At 49.3% G+C, this 14634-nt stretch overlaps 1 protein-coding gene across 3 annotated transcripts in view; it reads left to right on the forward strand.

Annotated features, from left to right (window-relative positions):
* The window catches only part of ITGA9 (integrin subunit alpha 9), a 357221-nt gene that overhangs the window by 82635 nt on the left and 259952 nt on the right, over positions 1 to 14634 (forward strand). For all 3 annotated transcript variants that reach the window (XM_021071658.1, XM_021071659.1, XM_021071660.1), the window contains exons 13-14: positions 1182 to 1227; positions 6209 to 6363. In XM_021071658.1, coding sequence (XP_020927317.1) covers positions 1182 to 1227; positions 6209 to 6363 — 201 coding nt within the window. The remainder of the gene's footprint in view (positions 1 to 1181; positions 1228 to 6208; positions 6364 to 14634) is intronic.

Consider the following 14634-nt stretch of genomic DNA (forward strand, 5'->3'; position numbering starts at 1 on the left):
ATATGCTATTGGTCATTCCTTAATGAGGGCATGGTGCCAGGGATTCAGATTCTCTTGGGTTCAGATGCTTGGTTCTGGGAGGTAGAATGAAAGCTGCAGGACTTTGCATTTGAGGGGAAGAAAGGTAGAGAGCTGTTGGATGAATATTTCCTAAATTCAAATTATTTAGGACTAAGCATTATCCGTGAACACTGTCTTGATTTATAGTTTACCGAGTATGCTCATGAGTTTTCAGATTTTAATATCTGATTTAATGTTTAATACATATTACATTGAGAAAGCATTTAATACATATTTTCTGATTGAAATATTATGAACATTTTGAATGTTTGAAGAAGACACGGGGATAATGATCTCCTCTGTGCCGACGAGGACGCTAAGATGGACTCTGGGGTCAACTTGAGTGAGGCTTGGAACAGAGACGACGCACATGTTCTACAGAACCTAGATCTTCTCCCAAGAGTCACTGAATTCCAAGCCGCCCCCTCTCTGATTCCCTGATGTCCAAAGGAAATAATATGAGCCACTTATGTAATGTAAAAGATTCTAGGAGTTCCTGTTGTGGTGCAGCGGAAACGAATCTGACTAGCATCCACGAGGACTCGGGTTCCATCCCTGGCCTCGCTCAGTGGGTTAAGGATCTGGCATTGCTGTGAGCTGTGGTGTAGGTCGCAGACTCGGCTCAGATCCCACGTTGCTGTGCCCGTGGTGTAGGTCAGCGGCTACAGCTCCAATTCAGCCCCTAGCCTGGGAATCTCCCTGTGCCATGGGTGCAGCCCTAAAAAGCAAAAAAATAAAAAAATAAAAATAAAGCCAGTAACCACACAAAAAAGAGAAATAGGTGAAATTATTTTCATCTTTTGTTTAGCCCAATTTACCCAAAATATTTCAATATACAATCAATATAAAAATTGTTCATGAGATAATGTTTTTTGGTGTCTGGTCTTTGAAGTCGGTTCTCATTGGCACTTCCAGCACATGTGTGCATTTCAGGGTCTCAGCAGCCACATCTGGTGACGGGCCACCCTAGGGCACAGTGTGGCTTTCACTCTTACAAAGTCATCCTAGAGCCTGGAGGGACCCCCTGACCTTGAGGCTGGGGAGCGCCATCATGGGGATGGAAGGGGTGGAGAGAAATGGGTTTCAGCAAGTTTCTGAATCTGTAAACTTGTGGTTTTCAGATGTCACTATTGGAGCCTTCATGTCTGACAGTGTGGTCCTCCTCAGGTGAGATACTTCTCTCTTTCCTCTTGGTTCTTCATGCAGGAGGGGTGGGATTTGGGGGCCAGGGGACTTTTTCATCATTAGTCAGCAATCACTCTGTCCTGTTCCTTGCAGGCAGAAGTGCTTAGTAAGTGGGAATAGTGTCTCTGTTTTCTTATTTTTATTATCTTCTCTGCCAGGGTTTCCAGCTGGTGGGCCTCTAATGACTTACAGGTGTGAGATGATCACACCGATGGGACTTCTAGGCAGAGCTTGGGTTTTTGCTTTTGGCCATGAACAGCCCCTTCGAGTGTAACCTATACACATATTACTTCCTTTGGGTGCCTTGACGCTCTAGGGGTTGGAAACACTGTCCTATCCCATCTCTTCTTCCTCACTTCCCCACCTCATGTCCCCAGCCCCCCAGGGACTGGGAGCCTCCTGCCACCTCATTCTTTGGTGCAGCAGCGGGTGAGGGATGTGAGCTCAGGCCAGTGCTCGCTGTGGAGCCCATGCAGGCTGGATCTCTCTGACAAAGGCTGCCATCCCACCCATGAACGCTCTCCAAGTATTTCTGTCTGTATGAGTCAGAGGAGGCAGAATTACACTTTGGAGCGGGAGCCAACACTTAGGTTTTGTTAACAACCTGATTGCAGAACTTTCTAAAATAGGCTAGTAGGATCTTAGAGCTGGAAGGGATCCCAGGGGCCATGTAGTTCCACACCCTAGATTCCGCTCACTTAGCAGGGCCTTCCTCTGAGCCTCTACCACAGGGGCCGCATAGCCTCCTTTTGAATGGGGTACCCCCCGGGTGGGGGCTTAGTAACTTCTAAGGGACTCAGTTAACCCCTAGATAATTCAAAATGTTAAATTGTTGGAGTTCTCTGGTGGCACAGTAGGTTAAGGATCTGCATTGTCACTGCTGTCTGCTGTGGCACAGGTTGGATCCCTGGCCCAGAAATTTCTGCAGGCATGGCCAGAAACAAAATTGCTGAAAACATGGAATACCCTTGAGGTTAAGAGTGAAAACTCTGGAGTTCCTGCTGTGGCACAGTGGGTTAAGAATCCGACTGCAGTGGTTTGGGTCGCTGAGACCCAAGTTCGATCCCCAACTTGGAGCAGTGGGTTAAAGGATCTGGCATTGCCACAGCTACAGTGTAGGTTGCAGCTGCAGCTCAGATTCATTCCCGAGGCTGGGAACTTCCATATGCTGAGCGCGTGGCCATTTAAAAAAAAAAAAAAAAAAGGGAGTGTGAACATTGGGACCATGACTCTGCCCTTACAGGGTTGAGTTTCCTGGGCAAGTCTGGTTACCTCTTTTTCAGCATTGTCACTGTTAAGAAAGATACTAATAGTCCTTACCTTTTGGGATATTATAAGTTCTTATGAGAACTCAGTGAGTTAAAAACAGTGCTGGGTTTAAGTGCTCAGTAAATGTTAGCAATTCTTCCTTAAATGGGGTGAAATTTGCCTGCCTCAAAGTTTGCTCCTTGGTCCTCTCTCTTCTGTATAAAAAAGCCCTGCAGTGTTTGAAGGTGGTTGTGTCCCTTAGCTGGTGACTCTGCAAAGAGGGGGCCTTTATTCCTCACATGATTGGATTTCCACTTTCTTTGCCACCCCTTCCTTCCAGGTTGCTAGCTAGCCTTTTAGATTGAACAGCTTTCATGGCCGTGGATAGTTGTGGTTGGACGTGTGAGGCCAGAGGCTCAGGCTGGGGCTCCGTGAGGTCGTTTTCCGTCTCACCACCATCTTGAGCAGCTTGCTCTGGCTTGTCAGGATTCCCCTCAAAGAAGTGCATTCCCCAGCTTTTCTTAGTGGAAATGCCTGTGGGTGGGTGAGAGAAGGAGAAGCAAGAAAACAGTAAATCTTGTCTCCTTTCCAGAAGGCTGGCTGCAGAGGAGCCAATGGATTGGCAGTGGTTCAAAGAGGGTGTCTTGAGGGTGGGATCAAGGAGGTGGCCCTCAGCTTCCTATACGAATCTCACCTTGAGCCCCATCCTGAACCCCTTTCCACCTTGGGGCCTGGAGAGGTTGAAGAGGCAAGAGGGAGGAGGGGAGGTGATGAAAGGGCTGGGGGAGGTGGGGTCTGATATATAGACCCTGGGTGGGGAGGGGGCTCAGCACAGGGTGCAGTTTGTGATGGAAGGGGGTCATGGAAGGTGACCACCTCAGGACTCTTCCAGGAGTGTGACAGGCTCAGGGTGAGCAGGGGAGGTTTCAGAGATGAGCTGGGGCCCCTCAGAGGGGGAGGAGCAGGTAGCAGAATTGCCAAGTGTGTCAGGGGCCAAGCAGGTTGGCATCCTTGATAAGGTGCTACCTGCGGCTGAGGGGCTGGAGACTCCAGACAAAGCCAAGTGGGCGCCCCAGGCATGACCTCGCTGATAGGCAAGTGTGGTTGACTTTGAGTTACCTGAGGGTGATGGGGGATGGCCAGGAAACCATGCATATGTGTGTGTGCACATGCATTCACACCTCATGCCCCCCCCCATGCCTGCACACGCACACAAACTGTGCCTCCCAGCACACACCATGCCTGCACACACACACTATGCCTTCATATACACACACACAAACCATGCCCACCCACACACTCACACCATGCCCATTCTTAAGTTTTCTAGGGGAAGAATCAAGAGCTCTGTGGATTAGGAATGCTTTGGGCTGCAACTAAGAGAAAACCCTGCTGAGAGTGGCTTCCAACTATGTAGGTGTGAATTAGCTCCCTGGAGTAATGGCTGGCATTGGGGATGGTTATTGGTTTAACACCCTCACCAGGAGTGTGGGCTCTTTCTCTATCCCCCTGAAAACAGTACTGACCCCATAAAGGGTTAAGGTCACTGGAGCAACACCATGTCTGACGGCATCCAGACTGGTTTTATTACTTACCTGGAAGTAAAATATCAGAATCAACTCAAATATGATTTGGAGTGTCTGAGACCCATCAGAAAGAAGTATTCCAGTCACCAGCTTCTTTGAAAAAAAGTCTTGCACACCCTTGCCGTGCTGTCCTTAGGTGCCCTTTTGCTTTCATGTCCGACTGTGAAACCCAGGCTCCAGGCCCCAGGGGTGTGGGCTGGCCCAGCTCTGCCCTCGGGAAGTTTGTTCTCTGGGATTAGCTCTGGAGGGCAGGCCCTGTATTAGGGTGTTAGGCGCCTGCTGCTATGCCATCTGGGGTCAAAGGAAGTGATCAGAGAGGCTTATGAAAGATTTCTGGGTTTTCCCTGGTCCAAAAACAATACTTGGAGTTGAAACAGAAAGGTTTGAGGGAACTGATCTGACGGATGTTGGAAGGAGATGGCCCTTGTCTGTCTTTTCAAAGGATTCTTTTTTTTTTTTTAACAACCTTCAACCAAGTCCTTTTGTTTGGACTGCTCACTACTGCTTCCTGCTCACCTCGCCTTCCCCTGCCAAGCTCTGGCGGGAGAGGAGGAAGCAGGCGTGCTCCCAGCCTGGTGGCCCTGGGATAATGGTGGGGGGTGGGGGGCTGGTCCTGCACGATGACGTGACAGGACTTGTGTGCACTGGGCAGGGTGGGGCTGTCACAGGGTAGAGCCCAGCGCTGCCTGGTATCTCTGTCTGTTTTGTGAAATGATGGTCCCACCTGTGGTTTTTACTCTGTTGGTCTGGAGAAAAGTTTCGTCCAGTTAGCAAGGGTTTTTGAATGCCTGCTGTCCTGGGAATATCAGAATGAATTCATTAGGAGCCCAGACCTTGGAGGGCCTGCAGGCTGGTGGGGCAGGTTTGGAAATAGACAATGACCTAATTAGTTAAGAGGTGAGGTGTAGTGCAAACAAGTGCCAGGAACCTGGAGAAGGGGGACAGCCATATACCGGGGGCACCAAGGAACCCTTGAGCATCTTCTAAGGTTAAACCCCAAAGAAAATTGGAAAACTGGATGTTGGATTTCTTCCAGGCACTGCTGTTGTCTGACTTCCCTTAGACCTACAGCTGGATCTGCTCTGGAATCCCACAGTTCCCTTCTACTTGTCACAGCCGTGCCTCTCTCTACCCACATCTCAAGGCAGTGGTGGCACTAGTGAAATCCCCTAGTCCCACTGGTGTTGGTCCTGGCTTCCCATCTGTCTTGTCCCCCTGGGTGCTCTTTGTGGGATCATTGAACACAAGTGAGGTCATTGTTCTCAAGCTGCTAACATCCCTTAATCTTGTTATGTTGTGAGGCCTGGGGCTCCTTGGAGGTAAAAGGGTCTCTTTGTGAGGCCTGGAGGGGAGGAGGTTAAGCCACAGCTTAGGTGAACCATCCCTCAGCAGATGTTTGCAATGAGAGCGGAATAGTGTGGTTCATTCTCTGCTTTTGTTTGGGGGCCCCCAGAGATTTCCTGGAAAGCCAGCAATGAGCCATCCATCCATCAAGCACCGGGGGAGTGGTCCCTGTGGGTGACGGGAGTGTGGATGTTTATTGGGTTTCACTTCGTCCTGCGACCAGGCGGGTTGATTTCTTCAGCTCTGAGGTGCTCTGCTTTTACCAGCTGGGACTCCATTAATCAAGTTCTTTTAGAAAAATACTTAATGAATTGATAGGAGTAAATGAAGAGGGAGGTTTGACCCCCTGGCTCAGTTCATGCTGGTGATGCCAGTAAATGCTTTGGGGGAACCCTTGCTCGTGCATCTCTTTCTTGAGTCATGGCATTTGCTGTTGGCACACCTCTTAAGTCTACTTGTGTCTTCCTAATAAAATGGAAATCAGAACTTAATTGGTGAAATTTCGGATAATCAACATCGGGTGGTTCATAAATAGCCTCAACCAGTTGTGGTTTATGAACAACAAACTTGCCTTTCTTACTGGGAAGATAACCGTTCGTTCATTTATTAGGAAATAGGCTGAAAAACCAGAGAAAAGTATTTACACAGCACCCTGGCCATTCTCTCTGGGACTTTAATTAGATGCTGGGCTGAAGCCCTAGGATTTGTTGCATCAGTTTAGTTCTCCTTTGGGTCTGAGAGCCACTCCTCAGCATGACTAAGTTGCCTTCCCTCTTGACCTGTAGGGCGAGACCTGTCATCACGGTGGATGTCACCATCCTCCTTCCCGCCTCCATCAACATCACAGCACCTCAGTGTCATGACGGCCAGCAGCCTGTGAACTGCCTGAATGTCACCGTCTGCTTCAGCTTCCACGGCAAGCATGTTCCGGGAGAAATAGGTAACGAGCCACCGAGTCAGGGCTCAGCATCTTAGCTGGAGTGGGCTTGGCGGGATCGTGGATAGCCAAGGGCTGTGTCTGGGGTTCCCTCCCACTATGCATCCCAGCGGTTTTGCAGGCAACAGGTCCTCAGAGATGCCCTCTCCCCTGAGGGTCCCCCCCACCTTCTCTTCTTACCTTTATTTTGCCAACGTAAGACAACATTCAGCTCTCAGACAGATAATACTTGACTCCAAGCCTCCTTTCTCCAAATGTCCATGGGCCAGACTGAAAAAGGGCTGGGCCATAGGTGGGACAGGTGGTGGGGCTTGTGGAAATGCAGCCAGTAGCCTGGACTTTATGGAATGTTCTGTGCAGTGAAAAAAGAAGTGGTGAGGTGTTGGAGGCTCCCCCTTGAAGTTGCAGCACTGGCCAGATGTTGGGGGCTTGTGCTCTTTGCTGTAGGATGGGAGACCAAGGCTGGGTGGTGGGTTAGGATGCTGAGTTTTACAAAGGCTGAGGCTTCCAAAAGGCAGGGAGTTGCTCTTCTAGCTCCAGCTAATGGAAAAAAGGCAGGCAGGGCCCCCTGGCTAGTGGCGGCCATCCCTGATGTTCCTCTGATTGGGGGAGGTCAACTTGCTGGCCCAGCTCCAGAGACTGGATCAAGCCTTGGAACAAGATGGGATGACTGGATTAGAATTCAGACTGTGGAATCACCTGAAGGAAATGAACAGGCAGCACTTGTGCCGGTTAAGAGGTGCTTTGCTTTTATTTGAAAGGCTGCTTTCATAATAGAAAGAGTTCCAGGAAAAGAAAAGAAAAAAGAAAACCCAGCACTGTTAAGGACCTAGACTCATGGACTTTCTTAGACTCTTGTAGAGCATTAAATTGTTAAATAAAGTAGAGCATTAAAAGGTGCAGCTTAGAGAAGGACTAGCACAGGCATTCTAGTCCTTCTAGGCTCTTTCATTGGCATTAGTCTTCATCTTCAGGCAGATTGAATAAACTCAACAGTGAAAGTTTGTCCTTTTATATGGATTTTTTTAAAAAGAACTTAGAAATTTCAAAACAATATAAATTTACATTGAACTTGAGACTTGGTTCATGAGAGAGGACTGACAAACTTTTTGTATACAACCCAATGAGAAAAAGATCCTTGTTCCAGATCATACAGCTGTTGGTGAAGCCAAGAGTTGAATTCTGGTCTTGCTTTCCAAACTATTTCTTTCCAAAAGCGATTTCCCACCACTTCCCTAATTGTTTAAGGCATGACGGTTTCTAGGGGAAAAAATGTTCTGGTGGTCCTGGGACTCATCTATCCTCTGCCTAATTAAGTGGTGTGTCCTTTATCAAATACCAACTGGTGATGTAGTTGGACTTCATTAAAAAACATTTTAAGAGAATTGCTGAGTTGAAGATTACTTCTGGGTGTGTGTAAAAATAAGCAGAACTATTCTAGAACTCTAAGAAAAGTAAGTAAGTAATAGTACACGTGTGTGCTCATTTGACAAATATTTATTGTGCGCCTGCGTGGGCCAGCCGTGTCCTCATGGAACTTTTAATGGGAGTTACAAAGAGTTTCTATTTTGATCCTGAAGCTGCGTACATGGTTTTCAGAATCATTAACTCCATCATTGTGGTGGTGAAAATGAAGGTAAGTTGGTAGAGGAGGAAGAGAGAAGGAACCAAGATTCACGTTTTGAGCAAGAGTGATTTCAGAGCATATGAAGTCAGTGGGGGAGAGAACTCTGATTTGTAGGTTTAGGACCTGAGCCAGGAGATGTAGGTGTCTCCTCATGCTGCCCCAGCCAGTGGTCCCATCTGGGGCACCACTCCTTGACCTGAGGCATCTGGGCCCTTTTCATTGACCCCAGTCATCGGGGCCCCTTTCAGTAACCATGGTCATGGGGGCTCCTATCATTGCCCTTGGTCTTGGAGGCTCCTTTCAATGACTCCTGGGGGCTCCTTTCATTGGCTCCAGTCATCAGGACCCCTTTTATTGACCATAGTCACTGGTCCCTTTCATTGACCCCAATCATGGGGGCTCTAGTCATTGATTCCAGTCATCAGGGCTCCAGTCATTGGGGCTCCTTTGATTGACCTCTAGGCAGAATTAAAATTAAGTTCTAGATTCCACCATGGCCCTTCAGTGTTGGGGTATAGATGAGACAGGCTGTTGGATAACATGCAGTACTGCCCCCAGAGGTGGTGTGGAGCAACCTGGCCAATGTCCATGTCAGGGTGGGCAACAGGAGTGCCTCTTCCAGTGCAGGTCACTTACCCTCCATCTGCCACATGGGTTTGTTAATGCCGTCAGATATCCCTGGACAGTCTAAGGGAATGTTTTTCCACATTTATTTCAGATTCAGGCTTAAAGAGGATGATAACTGGAGACTTTGGGTATTAGTAGGACAATGAAGAAAATTATCTCTCTCTGGCAATTTTTTTTTTGTCTTTTCTCCTGGTATTCAAGGACATGAGTTATATCTCAATCTTTGCAGTAAAGGGAGAAATGTAGAAATCTGCCCAAAAAATGAACTGGTGGTGGAATAAGGAGAGTTACAGGAGGAAACAGTGGGCAGCTGTGATGATGTGATGGGATGTCAGGTGGAGGCGAAGCAACCTCATGGGTCCAGATGTGCACAGAGTTCAGCATATAGAAGCAGCTCCTTGGTTCTGAGGGAAGGTCAAGTCCCCGGCTTCCAGATAGAGGGAGGATGGGGCACCTTCAGTGCACAGACATCCTCTGTTCTCCTCCCAAGCCCAGCAGCCAGAGCTGGCCAGCTCAGTGTCATCACCCAGACCTCTGCGTTGGGAGCCCAGGGCTGAAACTGGGGTTTTGAGCTTTCCTCACTCTGGTTGCTGACAGATGCACAAGAGTATGTCTGTGGTGGTTCGGGCCATGGTAGGCTTGGCAGGCAAGGGTCTTCCAGGCACCTTTCACTGTCTGCATATCCAGGGCTGAGTTTGTCAGCAGAATGGCTGCATTTGGGCAGTGCAATCAAGGGACAGTGGTAGTTTGCTAGGTAATGCTGAACAGGTGTCAGAAGTGGTATCTATCTGCTGGCATCTTCAGCTATAGGACCACCCTGGGGTTGTTTGGGGGTTATAAGCAGTTGACGTTATACCCATCTCTTTGGTTTCTTCCCTCTCTGTGACCTGATAGGGCTCAATCATGTGCAGAGAGAAGGGATTCCTTTGGCCCCTTCCTCTTATGCTTTAGTAATGGAAAAACCACAGCACCCACTTTGTCACAGAGCATTCGGTGCCATCTGATGACCCAGGCCACTAGAGGAGCTGCTGTGGCTTCTGGCAATGCTGTGGGAACTAGAGGTTCTCTCTGGGGATGACTGCCTTGGCTCCTGTGACAGCGTGGCAGAATCCATTCAGGAAAATAGAAACCACACCGGTTATTTTAACAGAGAGAATTTAACACTGGGGGCAGTTCAGCAGGTCCTGGTAGTGACTGCAGGAAGCAGCCACTGCTTCTAGGTTTGTACCAGGCATCTCAAAGGTGGTTCCCAGACCAGCTGCCACAGCAGCACATGGAATCTCGTTAGAGATGTGAATTCTAACTGAATCAGAAACTCTGAGCAGGGTGGGGGTGGGGAGAGGTCAGCAACCTGTGTTTTAACAAGCCTACAGCTGGCTTCGATTTGAGAACCTCTGGTCCAGGGGAACAAAGGGAAAAGGTTACACATGGGGTGGACCACTTCCTTGGGGTTGTCAGAACCTCCAAGCTTGGAGAAGGGACCTTGTGGACCCAGCATCTAAAACTTGGAAGGAGGGAATCCTAACTAGTGTCCCTGGTACCTCTGAGGCAGGCAGTGAGGCTGACTCTGGGGAGTGGGTGAGAAATGGAACCAGAATTAACTGCTATTGGAAGCAGCTGCCGTGGAAAAGTGTCACTGGGTTAAGCTGATAGGAAGTCCCTTCCCCTCCTCCAGCCTTGCAGCCTCCCTCAAAAGCCCTCCATCTCCCACTTGGCAGTGCTTCCAAGAGAGCCGCCGGCAAAGCAGAAATGAAGTTTGCAGGGTCCCAGCCCCAGCCTTCCTGAGCAGCGTGATAATTTCCTAAGCCAGTCACATGGAATCCCTGAAACTCCTGTTGGCTCATTCAGTCAATAAAATAGTTATGAAGTTCTGAAAAGTGCCAGGCTCTGTGCCCAGCACTGAGCCCAGAGTGTGGAATGGGCCAGGCAGGGTCCTTGCCCTCTTGGAGCTTGTGTGGCCGGCCCTGTGCTCAGTCCTGGGATGTTAACACCATGCCCAACTCCAACAGCCCTCAGGACAGATTTACAACGTATTTCATCAAGCCATTTAAAACAAGCGTTCGGCTCATCTCAAGTCTTAGTAATCTTCATTCTTGGCCTGGGGAGCAGCATGGGGCTCCTGGGAGCTTCCTGGCTACCATAAGCAAGGCAGATGAATGCTGTGTCTGAGAAGGCTCTGTCCCTTACCTGGCTGGGCCTGTACCTCCTTGCTGGCCAGGCTGAAGCCTAAATGTGCTTGTCAGTCCTTGGAGGCTGAGAATCTTAGCTGGTAATTCTGGCCCCTCCCCAGGGTGCTAAATGGAAACCAGGCAGGGCTCAGCCTTCAGTGGTTGTTCTGTGCTCTCACCGGGCGCCCCTGTGTTTCCATGGCTGTCACACACCCTGGTGAAACTGTGAGTGGGCAGGGGTAGTGGGGGCAGGGAGGGAGAGAGAGGAGGGGGAGCGGGGCCTTCCCTGCCCTTGGACAAGCAGCAGAGCCCAGGTGCTGAGAAATGGCACCAAGATCATGCAAGCCAGTGGCAGAAACAGGGTTGACACCGGGCATCTTTTCCCCAGACCCTTCCTCTGGCCTTAGGGGTGCGTTTCTAATCCAGAGAGCATTTGCACTCCAAAACATTCTCTGAGCTCCTCCTGGGCTCTCAAGAAGCTGGAGATGGGATAATAAGGCAGATCCATGTTCTATAAGGAAAGGGGTGGGGTGCTGCTCTAATTACCACCTCGTTCCTTGGGGAGGGGGTGAAAAAAGTTAGGAAAGCTAGGAGAGTAGAAATAGCCGTTTCCCCTCCTCTCCTGGGAAACCCTAAGGGAAGCTCAGAGTAAGTCTGGAAGGAGGATTTATTAGTAGAATTTCACAGCTGAAATAGTGTTCTGAGGTCGAATGGGAATGAATCAAAACTTTCTGGGAGCGACCAGAGCCACACTGATGCGAGACAGCTGGCTGCCTGCTGGCCTGGACGGTGTGGGGGGCCTTGGGGGCCAGGGAAAGGAGACGGCTTGAAGCATGACTCGGAGCCCATCAGCTTTTCCATCAAGATGACATCATTCGACATGGCACGGACACAGGCTGCCAGAAGGAGAGCTGAGGATGGGAAGTGTGTGGTTGGAGCAAGCCTTAATCAGAACCAGCACCTCCCCGAGCCGGGCTGGCTGGGCTGGCTGTGTTGGGGGCGGTTTCACTGGCAACTCAGGCGGCCTGACGCACCCATCCTCCCACCGGGTGGGCTGATTCTCTGGCGTCTCCTTCACTTGGTGGGGGCAGAGGCTCCCTTCAGACACACTTGGCGTGGGGGCTGTTTAAAAGTACCAGTTGAGCTCAGGGATTTTGGATGGGCTGCACTTCTTACCACTCTGGCAGGTTTGAGATCCTCCTTGCTTAGGCTGGGTTTCCCGTCATACATCTCTTGGTTTTGTGTGAGAAGAAAGAATTTGATAAGGAGCTAACTTCTTTTTGTGTAATTTAAAAGGCCCAAATAGATTTTATTTTTTTATTTATTAGCCTCACCCAGGGCATGAGGAAGTTTTCAGGCCAGGGATTGACCCCATACCACAGCAGTGACAACGCTGCATCCTTAACTGCTAGGTCACGAGGGAGCTCCTCAAAAATAGATTTTCAATCAAGGAGAAGCACTGAGTAGGCAGTTCTAAAGAGGAATTAATTCCAACTTGATTGCATTTAGCACATTGGATAATTTGGTCTCTCTGTGATTGGATGCTTTTTGCGTTTTAGTAATTTCTGATAGGTGAGCCTGTTGACATATGCAAACACCACCCAGAGCAGAGCAGCAGTTGTGATCATCAGCTCAGTGTTAGTAACTCTGAGCTGTTTCTCCCCTCCCTTGAATTGCAAGAGGGAAATATGGGGCCAGTGATTCTGCAGTGATATGAGGCTTTGGAGAGCTTAATGTTTCTGAAGTACCCCACAGGGCTTGGCCCTCAGGGAAGGTTGAACTTATTCCCTTTTCCAGACTCGGCCCATTTTAATTCACCATCTTGCAGAAGCAGAGCCTGCACAAGGATTTGAGGGCATGTCATTGAGTCAGGAGGTGATGCCAGGAAGTACCAGTAGGAAAGAAGGACAATGAGACAGGAAGGGAAGGCAGCCACATTAATCAGAGTTCACCAGAGAAACAGAATGAATAGGATATGTGTGTATGGATATTGTAGCTCAGAGGCAGTCTGAAAGCGGCTTCCTTCTTTTTGCAAAGACCTTTGTCTTTTTCCTCTTAAGGCCTTCTACTGATTAGGTGAGGCCCACCCACATTGTGGATGGTAACCGCTTTATTCAGAGTCTACTGATTTAAAGGTCAATCTCATCTTAAAAACACTTCCACTGTGACATCCTGATGGGTGTTTGACCAAATATCAGGCTACCGTGATAGGTTAGTTCAGGTTTACTCATGAAAGACACCATTACAGCAGCCAGTTAGAGGGTGTGTCATTGAACAAGTTACCACTGTAACAGGTGGCTGGAGCTGAATCCTGCTGGGGACGCCTGGGAGCCAGTGTGGAACACACTGCATGGTTACCCCACTCAAAGGACTGGGGAGCTGGAGTCATGCGTTACTGAGGGCTGTCCCAGGGACTCTAGTTCTGGGTGCTCCTGGCCTGCCGTGCACATGGGCTGAGCCATCAAAGCCCCAGAAAAGGGGATGCTGGTGCTGGCAGTTAAAAGTTGGGCTGGACAGCAGAGAAACGGTAGAAGCCAAGAGGATGTGGGTGGGGCACTGATGCTATCTGTGCACTCTTCCTGTGTTCATTTCCACCCAGGCTTTCTCTGATGAGGTGGTTCAGACCCGCTCTTCTCTCCATGGTTACTCTTCATGGCCACTCAGGGGAGGGCACGCAGGAGGATGGCCGGGAGGGGGGCTGCAGACAGGTCCCAGCTCAGCCGCTGCCACAGCCACCACGTTGATTTACCCCCTCCGATGCATTCCGGCTCATCTTCCAGCAATACCTCTCTCCAGCTCTGACCTTGCTAAATGGAACTTGGAAAGGCACTTCATTTCTACTTTTTCTTTCTTACTGTTCGGTGGTCACCTAGGGAAATTGTGATCAGGAGGAAGTAAATTGGCCAAAGTTCTGTTCTAAATCTCTTTATTTGTTAGGTCCTGCTGTCTGTGCGTTCAAAAAATGCGAGTTTGGGGGGTCAGATAATGTAAAAAAATGCACCAAAGAGCCAGCATGGTAGATTGGCCCAAGAGATGAGGAGAATTCCAGATTCAGCTCTGCAGTGATGGCTCTCTGGCCTGGAGCAGGTCTTGTTCCCTCTTGGGGCCTCAGTTCCTTACTGGAAAAGTTAGAGTCTTGAACGAGATGGTCCCTGAGCTTGTCCTAAAGCTTTGACATTCTACCCCATTTCCTGCACTGTTGCCATCAGAATAGGTGTGTTAAATCTTGTACAGACTCTTGTGTTTTTTCTGTCAAGTTACTATCCCATGTGCATTCTTTTCTTCTCAGTAATATCGCCTGGGATTAGCTAGGTCTCAGGTATCTGCTGGTGACCCAGCCTGGCCTTGGAAATCAGCTGTTCGTTGAAGTAAACAAGCCAGGGCAGGCTCGCCCTTGCTGACCAGGAATCTGCCAGTTTGGCAAGGCAAGATGCTGGAGATGGCCGAGGCCCAGGAAAACCATTAAATGCGTCAAAAATATGCCTGTGGCAGCTGCACAATGCCTATCCAGGTCACTTTTCCCAGTTTACGCCTCCCCTCGTGGCTAATCCCTTTGATGTTATTAAAAGCCAGAGTCATCCCTGCTGCCTCAGCTTCATGGCAGGTGCAAAGCTGCATTTTTTGGGTGCAAGAGGCTGGCTTCTAAGAGGCTGTTGTGTGGAGCCAGGGCAGGGAAGGGTCATCCATTTTTCCACTGCTCAACAGTCTCATCTGGGCGTTTTAGGGACAGAAGCTCCCTTTCTCTCACTTGAAGAATGCCACATTCCCCCGAATCCACAGAGCAGCTCAAAAATAAAGTGTTACCTATAAAAAGTGTTACAGAGGAGCCGATCTCTAAAATGGTTCTGTGGT

The sequence above is a fragment of the Sus scrofa genome, chromosome 13, assembly GCF_000003025.6.
Source record: "Sus scrofa isolate TJ Tabasco breed Duroc chromosome 13, Sscrofa11.1, whole genome shotgun sequence".
Classification (NCBI taxonomy): domain Eukaryota; kingdom Metazoa; phylum Chordata; class Mammalia; order Artiodactyla; family Suidae; genus Sus; species Sus scrofa.